This window comes from Echeneis naucrates, chromosome 7 (genome assembly GCF_900963305.1).
Source record: "Echeneis naucrates chromosome 7, fEcheNa1.1, whole genome shotgun sequence".
In the NCBI taxonomy this organism is placed as follows: Eukaryota; Metazoa; Chordata; class Actinopteri; order Carangiformes; family Echeneidae; genus Echeneis; species Echeneis naucrates.
In genome coordinates, this window is record NC_042517.1 from 11,748,994 (window position 1) to 11,768,571 (window position 19,578).

Genomic DNA, 19,578 nt, shown 5'->3' on the forward strand with positions numbered 1-19,578 from the left:
GTACACATTCTGCAGAAATATAGCCCCTAAACTATCATCACATATTAAGACATTTTTATTATGGTTAATAGTGTTTGAAAGCTCATAAAACTCATATGCAACATTTTACTACATACAACTGCTCAATCTAATTAGTTGTGAGATGATTCATGGAGCAGGGTTGAAGAAGAACATATTGCTGTAAGATAAATATTAATGAAATTATTGGACAATGCTTTGCTAAAATTTCACAGCTCAGAAAGGCTGAGAAAATTGAACCAATGTATGATTTACATTGTGCTTGTGTAACATTTCTTTTTAGAAGGTAACCAGTAACCAACAATCTGAAATAAATGAAGTAATTTAAAAAAGACTCAAGTATACAATTGCAAATGCTCAACTATAGCACATGTATCCTCACTGTTGCCCTTGAGTCGATCAATAATAATGTGCAGTTACTCAACTTCTGTTGCTAGAACTAAAATACAGTATAATTTGTGTGTGTTCATTACCTTACCCACATTAGGGGTTTATTCATTGAAAGACACTTGAATCAGGCCGTTAATGCTGACTAGACTGATAGAGAGAAAACTATTGCAACACTGAAGGGATGAAAACATTGGAATAATGTCAGTGTTTCCAGGAGAAACAAGATAATTATACATGAAGTATAACTTGAAAACAAGGTGAACAACATGTTGTGAAATTGATTGAAGTCAAGTACAACTGGTTTGACGGCAGAGGTGTTTTTGTGTCGACATATAAAAGAGTATGTTATCAAGGTGATTGCGTACCTTATTTTTCTGCAGCTAAGATACCCTCAGGGTCACAACTGTCTACATTCCAACTTTTACTACACAGTGTTCATTGGTGGGCAGCACGCACCATAACATCATGCATCATGTGCTCATGATGGCAAGGCTAACCCTCAGAGTGTCATATTTCCCCAAGGTCAAGTTCTTTGTTGTCTTGTGGTGTTCTTGTTGGCGAGAATGTGTTTTTTGATCATAGTTTTTCTTTTTTTTGTTTGCTTTCCCTTATTTTTGTTTCATATCAGAACTGGAAGAGGCCCTTTATGAGTAATAAGGCAGGGGGGCACAAGTGTTATATAACTTTGAGATAAGGATGCAGATCTAAATGTACCATTTTAGTATATGATCACCTTTGCATCAGCTACCAGACATGCAAAGTCGTTCAATTTGCATTGACTACCTTAACATGAAATCAAAATGATTAAATTGATAGTTATGATGTAATGCGTCAAAGATTAGTCATGCTGTAACCATCCATATATAAATGTATTTGGATTGTGTTTTCCTGTTGAGCTGCAGTGAATAGTAACATGGATATTTGTGGATACTATGGAAGACGACTTGTTTAGTTCAAACAGCTGGAGTCTTATATAACATGGAAAAAATGAGATCCTTTACTTAAAATCCCAGCAAGATAAAGTCATTTGTAAGAATTTGGGTTAAAAATTTGTGATGGGCGCTTTTCTTGGTTTGCGAACCTTTTATACATTCACCTCACAAAGTTATTGAATAATCTAAATGGTTAATAATGAAAATACTTGTCGATCGTTGGAAACAGCCCGAAAGTGCTTTTGTGATACAAGCTAAAACAATGAGTCTTTTTTAGGCCCATGGTCCCTCTATGGCACAAAGAAACGACATGAAGAATGGGGGACCAGTTACAGTTTAAAATATCCTCCAAATGAAGTGAATGTATTACTAATCTGCAGTTAATCGGATCATGCAGAGATATGCCCGAAATCACACTTTATTCAGGCTGCGGGTGAACATGTCTGTAAGTTATTAAATGTTCCGATCCATACAGACACTCGTGAAGGTCAGGAGAGATTCGGGAGTTCGAAGTGTTGTTTTTAAAAGACAAGTGTTTGTTGTGGGTATCAGTTGTGCAACACTTGGAATTGGCCAAAGACACAAGGTAGCGAGCACATGTGCCAACGTCACGGACAACACCCCCGTTCGTCCCTCTGACGTCAGAACGAGCCATCTTCAGGCCACCTTGTCGCCCCGCCCCACGCTGACAGCTTCGCCGAGCCGCTCCGGGCACACGCACGGACTACCGCGGGAACACGGGGGACACAGCACGTTTTCTTTAACTCAGGGACGATTTAACATAAACACAGTAAGATTATGGTGGCTATTTGAAGAAAAGATGGCGCAGAAAGACACGTTGCTGCATCTCTTCGCGGGGGGGTAAGTCCTGTTGACTGCACCGCATCCAACCGGAGAAACGAGATGTAGAGCTGAGATATGAACGTAACATTCAGCGGCAGCTGTGTTTTTGGCCAGTCGATGATAAAGTGAGTGAGAAGCCGGCGTGAGAGTCTACATTTTCAGCCTTCAGCGACTTGCCGCATCCCGAGCTAAACTACATAAAGGCGAGCTAGCTTGTATTAGCCTAATACAACGTTTAGCCTTTCAGCGTGCTTCTTTCACCATTTTCTTCGACAGCGGATAAAACTCTCATGCCAAACTATTTGTGGTCACCTTTTACGTTTATTTTACCCACTTATAACCATTAAGCCAGCTAACGTCGTCTCGGACAATAAGCCGGCCGGCGAAGTGTCTTTGTCAGTCCAAGCAGGTCACATCCGCGCGGAAGTTTGCTGCCGCTTCATAGCTACCGTTAGCAACAAGATTATTCAAACATGGCTGCTTTTATGTCCTGGGAGTCGTTTTCAAATTGCGCGTTAGGTCCAGATGTTTTAGATAAAACATTTGTGATAAATTGCAGCTGTGATGTGTAACCCGACGCCGTGAGGTGGCGGGGAGTGAAGCTGGCTATGTGCGCCGCAATGGCTGGATCCGGAGCAGCAGTCACGGGAGTCGGACCTCCAGAGCTGAGGGATGCTGTTACGTAACATTTATCCCGCAACCAGCTGCACGTACGGATGCCAAGAACCGCCTGAAGACCACCGTTTCATGGCATCACCGCAGTCATGCCGTGCGGGTCTGTGCGGTACCGTCCAGCTGGGAGTTTACAGTGAGCGTTAAGGTCACATTAAAACAACTCCGGCTCGTTAAAATGACGCCATTTTACCCTTGAAATGTTATGACCAGCCCAATTTAGCTTCGCACGGGAAACATGCGACGCGAACATGTGACATTTGAAGTTCAAAATCTGATCTAAACATAATAATGCAACGGAGTGAGTATAAACGGCCTTCTGACAATTCACTTGACTTCAGTCAAAGTTTTATTCCACTTTGGGATTTTAGGGATTTTATGTGATAGGGTGAATTAATGGTTGAACTCCAGAGTTAGGTTGTCACTAACTCTAGTGTGAACGCTATTTAATAAAAAACTGTTCTTCTATGGGAGTATGTGGATGTGTGTGATAATATAAACAACACTGAGCACACAATGGATTTTTTTCACGCATACATTTCCTTGTTCTTGTTTTTTTTTTTTTCTTAATTTTAAGCAAAATTCAATGCTTTTCTGGTCAAACTGGAGGCGTTTAGTGCGTGTGTTCTGTAACAATAGTTAGTGGTGGATAGGTGTGACTGAATTAATGAACAATTAGGTCAGGTATTACTTTGGTAGGATGTTTGACTCTCTCCTTCAGGCATGACACAGTATAGAGGCTTAGTCTAATCTGCTACACACTTCTAAGATTGTCACCGACAAGGTTGTAGACAAAGTTAATAAGGGATGTACCTGTGTGATATTAAAGGAACTAAGCAAATTCACTTCTTTGTGCTTAAAGATCTTTCCCCAGCCAAAGAAGTCTCTCCAGGGGGAATAAGAAAATCTGAGCTGGAAGACACTTGGCTAAAAGAATTGCCACTTTCACCAGAATTGTTATTTGCACTTGGCCAGTGGTTCCTCAGCTGTGTTATGACTGAAAAGTATCCTACTAATCAAGACTCATTGAATTAATAAATAATCTTGAAAATAATAGCAACACAACTTTAGAAACTTTTCTTTTTAAAAATACATGTATTGAGCAATAGGATATTGTTTACATCCCTTTTTATTGCGCAAAACCTTAATATTTGGGAATATCAATTTTCAGGTGTAGTGGTACGGTGGGAGCCATCGTGACCTGTCCCCTGGAGGTGTTGAAGACCCGGTTGCAGTCCTCAGGCCTCACCCTCCGGCCCATATTCCAAGTCCAGTTGGGCACCCTAAGTGGCACTGGAGTTATTCGACCGGGGGCTGTTACACCTGGACTGCTGCAGGTTCTACGGTAAGATATCTGTGTTTTTGGACAAAAAGAACAACAGCATGCTGTCTCGGTTGTTCTGTTAGACATGTGTTATATCTGCGAACAAAGTGTTCCCTTCCCACAGTGGGTATGCTGTGTTGTTTACTCAACCTAACATAGGGACACACATAATTATTACCTGCTGACTTTGTCAGTTGCTGCATGGCAACCGATGGAGTTTTACCTTGTAGAGACTGTATAGGTCTCAGGCTTGTCTAATGTTTTTATATACATGTATTAGCACATTTGTCAAAAAAAAAACAAGCTTGGTGTGTTGTTGTTGTTGTTGTTTTGGTTTAGTTTGTAGAAACTTTGAAAGAAGAAAGCAAATGACAGCTTTACTGTATACTATATAATAAATACTTTATATATTCCCAGGGGAAATTTGGTAACAGAAAGCCTCTAATCCTGTCCTACATAAATTTATTAGAATATTTAGTGCCTTGAGCCAGCTGTTGTGGTTGTCAAAACATGCTTCCATGAGGCCTTAAAATGTGATTATGATGGAATAGTTTTTTGATGTGCATATCTTTAGGTCTTGTACGAGCTGCCAAGGGGTGGTGAAATTTAGGAAGGGGCCCAGTGGGCCAAGAGAAAGGAGGGAGGATTTTAAGTAGGGTGCTGCCTCAGTGTTATATTACACGGAAGATTAAAGCCACAGAACCAGTCTGAACTAGTGTCTACTGAGGCCATTAAAAATTGTATACATCTAATAACAAGTTTTTCACATAAGGCAGCAAATACTTTTCCTTGTCATTTCAGGGCTTGTTCTTGATTCTCAACTTTAGCCGATACAGATTTATCTTTCAGGTGTATTGGGTTGTCTTTGAAATCTCATGCCTGAGTTTATGTAAAATCCCCAGAGCTCAATTACGGGTTAAACTCCTTGTGAAGCTTCTCAGACCTTGTGACAGAAGAATTTCTCTGTTTGGGATCTATTGCTGGATGGTAGCGTGAGAGAGACACAAATGCCCTGTTGCTTGGCGAAAGGGAGACCTTGTCATCTGGAGAATGAAGGTCACTGCCTTTGAAGAGTTAAGTACTTTGGGGATGTGGCTGACGTGACAAACCAGGCCCCTGGAGGGGGGGGTTGACGGCGGTGGCGGTGACTGGGTTCAGTTTAGGAACTTAAGCAAAACCAGCTCAAGTGACCAAGACTGATGTAACATTTAAGATTGTTGCAGGCTTCACATATTGTATTCAAACCTTCGGTAGAGCCTGCAGTTATCCTACTGACTTTTGCTGTAGCAAATGTCGACAGTTCAATATTTACGGTCACTGTGTATTTTAAAAAAGTTCAGTCAGTTATATCTGCTTATTTTATTTTTCATGGTTTGATTCTTTTATTTCAGGTCAATTCTTGAAAAAGAGGGCCCTAGATCACTTTTCCGTGGTCTGGGACCAAACCTTGTTGGTGTGGCTCCCTCAAGGTACAGTGAAAACAGTATCTACACACTATATACACTATATTTGCTCTAATGTGTCATTGCTATCCATCACTTCCATCCATCACTTTTCTTTTTCACTGCAGATTTGTCTGAGTTAATTATACCACTGAATGGCAATACTGGTCAATAATGAAACGCAATTGGAAAAAGAACTGCTAACAACACCAAAGCAAAGCCTTGGCTGCAGTGTCTCCCTGACAGACTTATTTCTGCATATCAGTACACTCCAGAATGTATCATTCCCTAGCAGCTAACAAAAAAGAAGGAAGCAGTTTTGTCTTTTTTTTCTGAAATGGCTGAAAGCCTTAACTGAGTGTATAAAAATAAAGATGTTTATGACTTCTAGGCCCCTCTGCATCCCTCAAAGTTTTTGCAAATCAGCTGGTTACTTTGTTTAGCTTTGTACCTGATGACATAAATCTCAGTTTTGGGAATTGCTTGGGAACACGTTATCAAGTTTCAGTTTCACCCTTGTTTTATTTTGAGTGAAACAGATAGAACTTTTCCACATGGACCTGTGACTGATACTCTTGGAAGCAATGTAAAATGCATCAGCCATGAAATGCTGAGACTTTGGTAAAGTGAAAGGGGTCATGGGTCACCTATTCTTTAACCATGGTTAATGAGTAGCTACAGCATCAGCCTTTGCTCAGTAATTCCACTGTGTCTCTTTGGCCAACTTGGGCAAGCTTAGATCCAGGACAGCTCTGTCGTGCCCAGTGCTTATTCAGCCTATTCTGGTGCAGTGACAGTTTGTTCCAGAAGGGAAGCAGAGGGCAGGCGCTGGGAAACAGACTGCTCTGGATATATTCTGTCAAAGGCTCATGTCAGCCCAACTGAACTGTCATACACCACATTCACATGCATTCATATTTAAGCTCTATGTGTACATTTTTACAGCTGTGTTTGTGTAGAGTTGTCACCAGTATGTTCTCTGTTTCAGAGCCATTTACTTCGCAGCATACTCAAAATCAAAAGAAATGTTCAATGGGCTGTTCGTACCCAATAGTGGAGCAGTGCACATGTCCTCTGCTGGTGTTGCCGGTGAGTCATTTGTATGTTCCCCTTTATTCCATAAAATATCAAACAAAACAAATCTTTTTGAATTTTGTAAAAAGAGCATTAATAGCTTTAAAAAAGCTTTCATTTATTATGTGGTGTTTGACTACAGTTCATTTTGTATATGTTTATTTTGTTGCTCCCTGCACATGCTGTTATTTCACCTAATTAAACTATATTTCCTTATTTTGTGCTGTGTACTCAGCTTTTGTTACCAACTCTCTGATGAATCCCATCTGGATGGTCAAGACAAGGATGCAGCTGGAGAAAAAGTGTGTAACTTTTTCACTTCCACTGTTTGTACTCTGACTCATTTAGATGACACATGAAGGTATTTCATATAATGTGACCTTTTGACAGAAACATTTCACTGAGCCAGTTTTTGTGACTTTGTCCTTGGGTTACACGGTCTATGGGACAGAGCGTGTGACTTGGCGCCATAAATACACAGTGCTGACGCACTGTACTGTGTCCAGAGGAAGGGTCTATATTTACATTATAAAGTACAGGGCAGTAGTATCATGTGAGGTCACTGGAACAAGGTTTTTGAAGATCATCTGTCTTGTAACACAAAATGTTGGCCGTAAGAATTAAGGGTCTCAAGGAGTGACAGATTTTACTCATTTAACCACATATGATGTTTGTGATTGAGATGTTAGAAATTCAACAGCTTTTGTCATCCTTCAAGTATAAAATGCTAAAACAATAGTGAAAACCCCCTTCTTGTCTTAATTTTTCTGAGGGCTTCAGCCAGTGTCTGACTTATTCGGGTCTCTCTTGTGATAATTGACAAATTTGGCATTAATGAGTCTGGCCTGTCTGATCTTTCAGAGCCAGAGGAGAGAAAAAGATGAATGCACTACAGTGTGCCCGCTATGTTTACAAAACGGAAGGGGTCCGGGGCTTCTATCGAGGCCTGACTGCATCTTATGCTGGCATCTCAGAGACTATGATCTGCTTCCTCATCTATGAGACACTGAAGAAACACCTTGCCAACAACCAGTTCACCTCTCCAAACAATGAGAAAGAGAAAGGAGCATCAGACTTCCTCAGTTTAATGATGGCAGCTGCTTTTTCAAAGGGTTGCGCGTCCTGCATTGCCTACCCTCACGGTAAACACAAGCATTGTTTTCTTTTCACAACAACCTAATTTTAGGTAGAGGTGTTTATATTAACTTGTGCAACTAATCATTTTTTCTGGTTTGTCTTCAGAGGTCATACGGACAAGGCTGCGTGAGGAGGGATGCAAGTACAAGTATTTCTTTCAGACAGGGAGGTTAATAGCAGTGGAGGAAGGCTATGCAGCTTTTTATAGAGGACTTGTCCCACAGCTAATTAGACAAATCCCCAACACAGCCATCGTCCTCTCCACGTATGAACTCATTGTCCACCTGCTGGGAGAGTCCAAGTGAAGATGCATTTAAAGTTTGGCTTTTTGCCAACAAAGCCTGGGACATGCCTGGGAGGAGACTATTGGAAATGCAGCACACACTGTACATATTTTGATGTGGTGCTACAGAGACTTTAATGGTGGAGCTGAAGTAGGTTGTACTTTCATCCAAAGAGCTAATTAGACATGTTTATTGAAAGCTTGCCATTAGGAGTTTATCAAAATGTTAAGTTAACTAAGTTATTTTATGTTTTGTTATTGTATGGAAGTGTTTGTTCCTTTTTGTCAGTGGTATATGCTCCATCACACATGACTGTACAGGTTCATTTAGTTAACAAAGTTATTCAGATGACATGCAAGTAATACAGTCATTACACTGTTGCAGTGTAATAACCACAGACTGTTTTGATTTTTTTTTTCACAAAAAATTAATAGCTGGTTTTGAAGTTGAAGTTATTTTCATTAATATAAATATATACATATACAGTTTTATCTGTATTTTTTTTCTTTGTGAAAAAGACTAAACTTTTACAATATGACATCGATGCTGTTTTGACCAGTGGCTCAATAAACTGCATCTAGAAACCACATCAGTTGGTTTTTGACCTTCATACTGGCATCATTCAATAATCTTCCTTTAGCTTGTAGCAAGCAGAATGGTACAGCTGTTTTACTGTCAATATGGCTGTTTCTGAACTGAAATTCAGGTTTTGTGCTTAATTTAATTGACGTCCTGCAGTTATTGCAAGATGCAGGGGCACTGCAAGATACATAAAATCTTTATTCCAGAAACAATTAAGGAGCACAGGAAGGAATTGTTTGTGTATGCAAGTATACATGAAGGTGTGGCAGAAATCTGTAATGGCTTATAGAGTATGAGGAACAACACCCAGAAGACACTGTATTGTAGGACAGAATCAACTTTCAGGAATTCAATACAATTCTACTTTTAGGGTTCTCACATGCCTCTAGCGACAAGTACAATGTCTTAATGTTGAGTAAAAGAACTTGTTTGCTTGCTACTATTAATACTACTATAGAAGGATTGCCAAGGAGTTTTATAACCGTTTCTTTCTGCATACCACTGTTTCCTAAAGATATGTCACTGTTGCCCCCCCCCCCACTCAGATCTGAAAAAATGCCATTTATATGCCTACACAAATATTTTTTGTAGGCAAAAAAAACATTTTTCATGTTTCAATTATTTATGACAGTTTACAATTTTTTAGACATGATGTACACAGCCAAAATTAAATATTTGTCAAAAGCGCTCATCTTTGCAGAACTGCTCTGTTCAGCTGTCTGACTTCGTATTTTTTTTCTTCCCTTTTTTTTTTTTTTTTTTTTTTTTTTTTTTTCCCCAATTTCCGATTTTTACCAGAACCCATTAACATGAAATCATATTTACAAGAGAGACTTAACCAAGTTGGCAACCACACAAACACACCACATATTAAAATGCAGGACAAAACAAAATACCACATGTATGACATGACAGCAGTTGAGCTCAATGACCTCATAGGAAAAACCACAATCTTTAAAGTGGAATTTTTTGACTGGAATAATGGAGGGAGTGACTTGGACGCTGATGTTGTTGGGAGAGACTCCTGCTGTTTTGGCATTATGTTTTGCAGTAATGTCTCAGTTGGAAAATATATCTCCAGAACTGCAACTCATTTTTCAAACTTGAGCTGGGTTTCTCAAATGCACTAGTATGTGATCATATTACAGGAAATGGGAAAAAAAAAACAACAAAACAGCTACCCTGACAATGGAAAAGCCTGTCCTGTGTTACAGGAAAGTTGTGCCAAATTTATGTTCCACTAGACAGTTGTAGAATGAGTCACTTAATGTGTTAAACCATTTGAGCAGTCAGACATAAGTCAGCAAAAATTCTTCTTACCTTGTGGAAATCTGTTCATTGATTTCCCAACATTGCCATCTGAAAACCACAAGAAAAGTTTCATGACCTCAAAAGGTTTTCAGCAGAAGGGTCGCACCTTGTGCTGGTGTTAAATTTCTGATTGGGAAATGTATTCAGGTATCAGTGATTTCTGTCGACAGCATAATATGTTATAACCTTGATTAGCATGAAAAATAATATTTTGAGTGAAAGCAAACCTTAGCTCATGGACCTAAGTGAAGCACACATATAAGCAGAATTGTTACATGTTATCTATTTTGCAGAATGATACAAATGGACTTGAGAATATGTTTTGCACAAATCATGATTTTGTACCCTGTGACTGAGAGTGACATACAAAAGGAATAATTAAAGTGACCAGTGATGTTTTCATCCAACACAAATCATGTTGGGTGAAAACATTGTCAGCATGTCAGTGTGAAGCCTGAAAAACTTCCCACCTTCCCAATCAACTTTTTAAGTACTGGTACATGATTTATTAGGCACCAGTTAAAACATATTATAAAGAAACTGTTTTCCCAAGATCTGTGGACATGAAAGGAGCAAAAAAGATACAACTCCAGACAGTCAGGGTTTTTAGATGAAATAAAGCCCTTTTTTTTATTAGATGGCAGAGACCAGGCCATGTAACAACCTCTATGCTCTTCCATCGGTCCATTTTCGTTACTTTCCCAGTTTAGCCGGGGATTTAACAGTTTTGGCCGTGGCCGGTGGGCTTCGTGCCGACAGTCTCTGCTGCGCAGTGACCTCCGTCTGCCGCAGAGCGAGTGACCGGGACTGGTGACGTAGTACGGCGGCCGGGCGGCGCGTAGCGTAACAGTCCCTCTCCAGGACGTCTCGCAGGTATGGGAGTCGCGAACAGCCCCAAATTATTACGAGGCGAGCATTAGTTTCTATCGGACCACCGTGTCCATCATGCCTCTACTAAACTTAAACCCGCACCGCTGAGTGTTAGTGGATGAAAACAGATTAGCTCCCGGCCCAGTTAGCGAGTCCCCGTCTGTCCCGGTGTGTTAACCGATTAGGTTCCCCCCAAATTCCTGTTCCCCTTTACGCCGATTTACTGCTGAGTCGTGCGTAGTTGCTATGTTACCGTGCGTACTTAAGGAAGAAACGCAAATAGAAACACAACTGGGTGTACGGAAAGCTAAATGTGACAAACCAATGTGTAGGTTACTGGTATGTTATTAATTATATAAAAAAAAAATTTAGATTTGCATTTATTCGGCCATTCAAATGGACTGCTAGCTAACGAGTTAGCATGCTCGACTGAGTTGATGACATTATTTTTGACGTATAACGTTCATTTGGAAACGGGCGGAGCACCTGTGAATGACATATTTCTGCTCCTTGGAAACGCCTACTCACTTTAGCATATACACAACAAAAATTCAGCGACAAAGCATGGTATTTATTTATTCATAAAAATTATATACGATTAACAGGCGTGGACTCGGAGCTAGGAAGAAGACGTCACGTGGGGTGCTGGAGCCAATCCCAGCTCACGCTGGGTGGGCACGTCATCACGGTTAGGTGACGTAAATTTGAAGCGGCGATATAGCGCAAATATGTACACGGCAATTCGAGCAGCGCTGTGGCACAGTGGTAACGCTGCCGCCCCGCACCAAGCGCCCCGCGCTGTAATGCAATGTTGTAGTGATGTAATGGCCTGTAAATATCTGTACATGGTGTAAATGTAACAAGTAATGTCTGTAAATGTAATGTAGAGTATGTATGTTATGTAATGTAATGTCACGCTTCGATTCCCGGTGTGGGCACCTGAACAGCTGACGGCACCCCTCCAGGGACTGAACAGACTAGACAGTACGAGATCACAGACTAGACCAGTAAAAGAGCGATGAGATGGTTTGTTTATGGAGGAAAAAGGTACACAACTATTTTAGTGAAACATTATGTAATATTTGAGTTACATAAGCTTCTTACTTGTTTTCATCCTAATTGTAACCCCCCCTCCAACAAATGGTTTGGCCGCCTATCCTTCGCTAAGCCCCGCCCCCATTGGTTACTGTTGCTATGCTGTTGCCTGTTCTCTGTTGTCTGAAGTTCGGTAGCAAAATGTCCAGCCAGCATCAGTCCGGTGATCAGAAAGGAAAAGAAAGGAGAATAAGAAAATAAAGGGTTAAGAAATTTTCTATACAAACACTTTTTTAAAAGGTGGTGACGGTGAATTTGGGACGAGAAACGGGGCCGTTAGCTTGTAACGTAAGCTAACTGGCCAGCTCTAATGCTAACGTCCATTAGCCTAGCTGTTAAAGCCCGACACAAAACGTGATCTTAGACAGAAACAGCTGAGATTGGTAGCTCCATCAGAAATGAAAAGACAGAGAGGAGAGGGCTGCAGCTGCAGTCAGGTAACTATTGGTTATCGTTCATTTGGAAACGGGCGGAGCGCCTGCGAATGACATACTCTTTGGAAACACCCACCGGATAGTGTCCATATTTTTCATAATTCACGAACTTTACCCTTATGGAGGAAAAAAGGACATGTACACAACTATTTTAATGAAAGATTATGTACATAATTGTCATTGTGATGATCAGCCAGTTAAACAATGACTGACAATACCGAATGTAATAACATGATCAAACCAACAGGTTTTCGCTGCAATCTCGCGCACATTGCCATTAATTTTGTACCACTTCGCTTTCCGTAAAACCAGTTGTTCCGGGTTGGTCCTGTGGGCGGTGCCAGTTAACACGGCTTTTCGAGGGGAACAGGAATGCCAACGGGGAAACAAATCGGTTGACACACCGGTCTCTAGTCCCGGGCTCGACACCAGCCGGCTCATGTGTGGTACGGTGGATGTCTTTGGCCGGCTGTTAGCACCGTCTTCGGGACAGCAGCGGGCATCCTTCTCTCCGGGCCGTCCGGAGGAGAGGTGAGGAGGGGGACGATGCTGGGATTCCTCCACATCTTCCTCACAGGTGAGCCCAGGAAGCTAACACTTAGCCGACCAGCTAGCTCGCTAAAATCTTGACAACTGTAACAGATACTACGTTACATCTAGCTCAGAAACAAACTGCGGTTCACGAGATTGTATCCTTCACTAACTGTAATAGGAAATCGGGTTTATAACGTTAAGTAGCCGCTCCCCCTCCGTTATCTGAAACATTGACCTGTTGTTTACATGGACACATGAAATATCCAGCAGACCACCTGAAATGACTTCATTATGATACGGCTGTTCTGGTCTGTCGAAGCAGGCGCTCCTTCAACTGTTCAGTCATTTTGAATAGAGAGGTGATATAGGTTAGTGAGTTATGAATAACAGGGAGCGATCTATTTAAATATCTCAGTTTCATGCAGCGCATCTGATCACAGCTAAAACCCAGTAACTCATAGTAATTCTCGTTCAGGAAAAAGGTTTTTGTGCTTGTGTTTTGCCAGTGTTTTTCTCCTTCATATTGCGGCCTGATGTCCTGGACAGATTAGACGACATGTTGAAAAATAAACCTCCAGTTCGGTAGGTGGTGGTAGGGAGACAACGACGGCCTAAGCATGAATGCTGAGCCAAGTTAAGACCCTGAAGGTCCAGTGTTCATATTTTCTTTTTCCATTTTGAAGCAAAAATTCTCGGTAACAGAAAGGAATCACGATGTGAAAGTAGTAAGGACTGACTGTGAGAGCCACACTGACGGTGGAAATGGAGATTTCAAGAATAAAGCCATAAAGTTGTCATATTGTAAGACTATTTATATTTTTATGAACCGTTATGAGAATAGGGTCACAATTTCAGTGGCTTATTTGTGAAGAAAATGAGCAGTCATCAGCGGTAACATGAGGATCGCTCTTTGTTAAACTTGATTTAAGTAAAGGATTCGCAGATCTCTTGACTGATCAGCACCATATTATCAACACCGTCAGAATTTTAAAAATGACTTTACTTTCGTCCCAGGTATTTTAAAAAAGTTGCCACAGGTACTGCAAAATAATATCCTTTTACCTATAAAATCTCAACTTCATGCTCTTGATATTTTAACTTTTTTCTCATAAAATCACGACCTTACATTCAAAGTCTCAGGAATTACATACCGTATTTTTCACACTATAAGGCGAACTTAAAATCGTAAAATTTTCTCAAAAAACGGCAGTGCGCCTTATGTGTGAATTCTTGTTGTGCTTACTGACCTCGAACCAATGTTATGTGGTTCACTGTGCTCAAAAATCTGTCAAAATGTTTTAGTGCGACTTTGGTAAATGACGAAGCCGCTCCTCTTGATGTATTGTGGGAGCATTCCCAGCTGACACAGGGACGTTGTGTTAACGTTGGTCCTTGGTTGGATATGGGCTGCAACGTCAGACAGCGTTAGATAAGTAATTATGTAGTGCAAATTCGACTTGCCTTACTGTTTTGTTTCGCTTTATATAGGTTTTATCATGTGCCTTATGTATGAAAATAGACCCGCTCATTGTTATTGTGCCTTATGGTAGCAAAATACAGTATATAGATTTTCCTGATAATAATTTCATGATTTTGATGTCCACGCAGGTGTGTTAGGCGCTCTATGGGATGGAGTTAATGCCTTTGGTAAGTCAGGTATTGAGATAAACCTGCTACATCCTCTACCATTCCCACACTTTCTCTCTAAGTAATTTCTCTTTGGCCCACAGGTGGGATCAGACTAATAGATGGGGAGAACAAGTGCTCTGGGAGAGTTGAGATACTCCACCATAATCAGTGGGGGACAGTGTGCGACCATGGGTGGGACCTGCGGGAGGCGGATGTGGTGTGTCTGGAGCTGGGCTGTGGTTTAGCTGAATCTGCCCTTCATGGTTCAGCATTTGGTTCAGGCAGAGGCGAGATCTTGCTGCGGCATGTCCAGTGCACGGGCCATGAGACCAGTTTGACACGTTGTGCTGTTGTCCTCCACAGTAACTCTCACTGCACTCATGAGAATGATGCAGGGGTGAAATGCTCAGGTGAGGCTTAGGTCAGATGATGCATTTTATCTACCAAGTAGTTCACAGAGTGATTTCTATTGTGCTGATTCATAGAAGCTATGAAATGCCTACCTTAGTACATAGTAGACATAGTAGCTGGAGGTAACATCGACTCCTATTAACTCGATATTAAATTAAATATTTTCTTATAATGGATATTCAAGTGGCATATGGAGAAGATAATACTTGTAAGCATAATCTTGCACAGAGTAAAAAAACAAATACCTGGAATACAGACATGATGCAGAGCATTAAGGTAACATACATTTTTAGAGTAACTGTATCCATACATCCATACACACGCAATCCCACAAATCACTGTCATGAAGTCAAGATGGAAACATCATTCTCTCTCACTATGATATATAGATTATTCCTGTCATCAGAAATCTCAATCAAGCCTCTGTGACTGCTTGATCTGTGGTGCTTTAGAGTTATTAGATTATAGAGTATTATTTATTTGTCAGTTTAAAAAAAGTGACTCCACTCATACAAAATTATTACATACAATTTCACCTTCTCTATTCCATATGGTTGCCAGATAGATTTTTTTTTTTAAGAAACAAGGAAACACCAAAGAGCAATTGGGTGATTATACATTGAGATTATATGTGGAACTAATTTGTACGTCGTAACCTCTCTTTGCTCACAGGTACCCTTTTAATGCCCACACTCTCCCTGCTGTCACCTCATACTGTGTTCTCACCTGGAGAGGCTGTACGCTTCAGCTGCAGTGTTCTGCTGGGTCACCACCTCAGTGACTTCCATCTATACAAGGCAGGAGTCTCCACACCGCTGGTCACACAGAGGGCAGACCAAAGCCAGACCAGAGTGGAGCTGACACTGTCCGATATAGAGACTTTCCACCAGGGCAGTTACAGTTGTCGGTACAGGATCAAGGGTGGTTTTCCCACTCAGTTGCTCAGTTCTCCACCCAGCAACTCCATTAAGATCACTGTGGGTGAGTCATAACCAGATCTAATGTGAAATGTGGAAAAAAACTACTCCACTCTTCTTAGGCTGAGAGACCCGTTGGTGACATGTTACTGTGACAAACTCAGTCACAATAACACTCTCCATGTAATTGCCAGCGTTCTAACAGTGGAAACAGTAATCAGATAAATGACCCGCTCCCGAAAAAAGTAACGTGATTTATTTTAATAAATTATTCAAAATCTATTCCCATCACTGCTTCTCAATTTTCAGAAATCTATGATTTGTAGAATATTTTGTAATAAAAAAAATCTGAGGTAGGAGGGAAGTTCTGGTTGTAATATTGTAATGTTGTTGTTAGTTTCAAAGGAGTCTTTTCAGAATGACCTCGAATAACATATTTCTTTATATGTATGATTATAGTGGAACTATTAACCCCCCAACACTGGTACAACACATCCACTGAGGCCCCGGCTGGTTCCGTCATTAAAGGCCACAGTTTTAATATCACCTGCTCCACCGCGCAGCAGTACCCTGGAGGCTCCTTCCAGCTGCGTCTGATCCGCTCCAATGGCACAGTGCGCCAGTCCCTCCCTGCCCTCACCCCATCTGTCACTTTCACCTTTCCCAATGCCCAAAGCTCGAATGAGGGTTACTACTACTGTCTGTATCGGGTGCAGCTGGGGGGACGCACCTTTGTGTCCAGAGAAAGCCAGCCCCTGCCTATAGCCATAAGAGGTGAGGAGTGATTTGATAGGCTAGATAGATTATGTATATTTTAGAGATAGAGGAAGGTATTATGTGTTGTGTGCTGTAAATCTGAGTGGCTAAAAACCTGAATGATGCAATAATATAACTTTAAATGAGTTAAATTCTATCTAGATATCCCTGGCACTTCTTCTCTGTATTGATTTAATGTTTTACTTGATCACAAATGTACCTCAGCTTTACAGTAAGTTGCAACATTTGATGAAATTCCATTTATGAAAACACACCTGGATATTACTCACGGATCATTCCTCTGACCCCCAGACCCAGATCCAGTCCTGAGTCCAATGGTGATTAGCTGGCTTGTGTCTGGGCTGACGTTTGTTATAGCTGTCATTGTTATCGTGATTGTGGCCAAGGTACTGTGTAACAAGGAGAAGAAGCCCTCTGAACTGGAGCGAGAGACTAGAACTTGTAAGTTATTTTTTCTACCATAAGATGTTTGTGCAGAATCCTCTATGTGTACTCATATTATTAAAGCTGAGCATTCACTATATGATTTATGGAACATTCTTGTTTTTACAGGTGTGGACAACACTTATGTTGCCTTAACAATCAACAAGCTATGATGGGATATGCAGGCAACAAATAACTAAAGGTAATGGAGTTTATGATGAAAGGGTGTATTTCCCACCTTAGAAGTTTACATAAAGCAAAGGGTATTTAATATTTTCTTGTATCTATCTCCTGCCTGGACTTAGTGTCTTCGTTGTGTTTTGCAAAATCAAATGAAACCCTTGACCAAACACAAATCTATATGTCCATTTCACTAATGCCTTAAAAAAAAAAGCCCCATCACATTTGATCTAATATTCAAAGCAGGAGTAATTTGATGCACATATTTATTTTCATAGAGAATGAACGAGTAGCAAATTAAACTAAGATTATTTTGTGTTTCTCCTTTTTAGCAAAATCACTAATGAGTGGAAAGCCGACAGCCTCACACTGTGTCCTAAATGGATTAAGACGGCAGGAGACGTCATACAGAACCAAACGGCCTGGTTGGTCCGGCACACCTCTGGAAAAGGCAGCAGCTGGAGCCAGAGCAGGACAGTCTGGATGAGGCACAGCTTTCACTGGATACTAACACAGACCCAACACTGTCCTGCAGTTTGGGTCTTTCTTAACCAAACTTCAGGTTAGTGTTCTGGGGTCCGATTCAGAAAGGAGGTTCAACAAACTCTGACTGTAACCCTGAACTCTGAATTGGGAAACTCTTGAGTTCAACTATAAAAAGCAAGGGCCCAGAAACTATGATTCACCATGGCAACAGGTGAAAACGAGACTTTTTTCCTCTCTGGATTTAGAAATAATCAATGAATTTACGGCGAGTTTGAACAGACATTTCCCAAAAAAAAGAGAGAAAAAAAAAGAAAGACGGCTTCAGCAGCTAAAGCGAGAATTGACGTAGGAGAAAATGCTGCTTGAGTCAAAGTGTTATTTTTAATGTAGTCTATTTATTTAATATTTAATTACACTTATAGGTGAAAACTGGTGGAACTGTATTGAACATAAAATTCATTTTCATTTAGGTCCAATCTCTTGGGATTCGGAAGCATCTTAAAATTAAATATAAGAACATAATTCAAACAGGTAAGACTCAGGTGTTATAGTCTCGTCGGAGTCACGTACCCCCCAGGATAGTGCTTTCATAAGATATAATGGGCCGAGGTCTATATATTTTCTTTTATATATTTTTTATAGATTATTTTATTTAGCTTTCATGGGTTTTTCCATTTGTCCCAACAGATTCTGATGGTAATATCTGCCTTGTGGAACCTCATGCCACAACAGAACTCCTTGCAGCTGTAAGTAGGCTACACAATGCTCTCGAGATTATGCCCAATAGTAGTCTTAAGGTATACTGAAGCATAATGCTCATCCTCACAGGATGATGAAGACACATTGTCTGCAGTCACAGAGAGGGATGCATTGAAATGGAACATGCAGAACTTGAACTGCCAGATTAAGAAGGCAGGTCTGGAAAATGAAATACTGAAATACAAGTTATTGGTGGGTGCATGGTCGCAGGTGACCTGGTTTAATTATTGGAAAAAACAAACAAACAAACAAAAAAACGGCAGCGGTGTAGTGGCCTGGGGCCTTTTTTCGTGGAGTTTGCATGTTCTCCCCGTGCCTGTGTGGGTCTCCTCCCACCATGGAAGACATCATGTTTGGGTTAATTAGTGACTCTAAATTGTCCATAGGTCTGAGTGTGTGTTTGCCCTGTGATGAACTGGCGACCTGTCCAGGGTGACCCTGCCCTCACGCAGGGTGAGCTGGGAATGGCTCCAGCACCGCCCGTGACCCAGAAACGGCTAAAGGGGTGGAAGATGAATGAATAAATAAATAAATAAATAAATAAATAAATATGTAAGCACTGGAACAAATTTAAATCATCTCCACCCAAGCTTGTCCTACACTGGGCCACATTAAGTTGGGTCAGGGGTCAAATGAGTGGGAATCCCCTTTTAACCATAGAACTCCTCTGTACGTAACATTAATTTATATCACAAGTTTATATCACAAAGTGCTTTACAGAGGCATATAAGAGCAAGTGTACTGTAGACACATGAGTGTATTGAAGGAGGGACACAAGTGACTTGTTTTGTACCAAGCTGTGGACTGCTGACCCCATCCCAGTCTTTTCAGGGTAGACTCACCATTTCTCTGGACCACTTTGCCTGCACATTAGTAGTAAAATGTGGAGGATGGCATAATCTTGACAGTGGAGTGAATGAGACATATTACCTGTATGACATTTTGAGACAGTGGTCAACATACCTGAACATTGATACTGTGGATGGACTTCACATTCACATAATCAGCTTCATTATGTGAAGGAGTGGAGATGCTAATGTTAGTGCCATCGATG

The 19,578-nt window shown here is 40.9% G+C and overlaps 2 protein-coding genes across 5 annotated transcripts; both read left to right on the plus strand.

The window, feature by feature from the left end:
* The first annotated feature begins 2,037 nt into the window (after window positions 1–2,037).
* On the plus strand, window positions 2,038–9,340 carry slc25a33 (solute carrier family 25 member 33). The gene is made up of 7 exons (XM_029507325.1): window positions 2,038–2,201; window positions 4,027–4,200; window positions 5,571–5,648; window positions 6,610–6,710; window positions 6,931–6,997; window positions 7,557–7,837; window positions 7,938–9,340. The coding sequence occupies exons 1-7, from the start codon at window positions 2,161–2,163 to the stop codon at window positions 8,135–8,137; spliced, it is 942 nt and encodes a 313-aa protein (XP_029363185.1). The 5' UTR covers window positions 2,038–2,160; the 3' UTR covers window positions 8,138–9,340.
* A 3,406-nt stretch (window positions 9,341–12,746) lies between these two features.
* Window positions 12,747–18,876, plus strand: LOC115046465 (uncharacterized). 4 transcript variants are annotated; one of them, XR_003840928.1, is made up of 10 exons: window positions 12,747–12,985; window positions 14,551–14,589; window positions 14,673–14,981; window positions 15,655–15,963; window positions 16,359–16,673; window positions 16,968–17,117; window positions 17,229–17,301; window positions 17,612–17,841; window positions 18,453–18,511; window positions 18,594–18,876. XR_003840928.1 is itself a non-coding variant. In XM_029506863.1 (8 exons), exons 1-7 carry the CDS (start codon window positions 12,955–12,957, stop codon window positions 17,270–17,272), a joined length of 1,197 nt encoding a protein of 398 aa, XP_029362723.1. In that variant the 5' UTR covers window positions 12,747–12,954; the 3' UTR covers window positions 17,273–17,301; window positions 17,612–18,876. The 4 variants fall into 4 exon arrangements, 1 of the variants encoding a protein (XP_029362723.1); XR_003840927.1 differs by having other exon boundaries at window positions 17,612–18,511; XR_003840926.1 differs by having other exon boundaries at window positions 18,453–18,876.
* The last annotated feature ends 702 nt before the right edge of the window (window positions 18,877–19,578 follow it).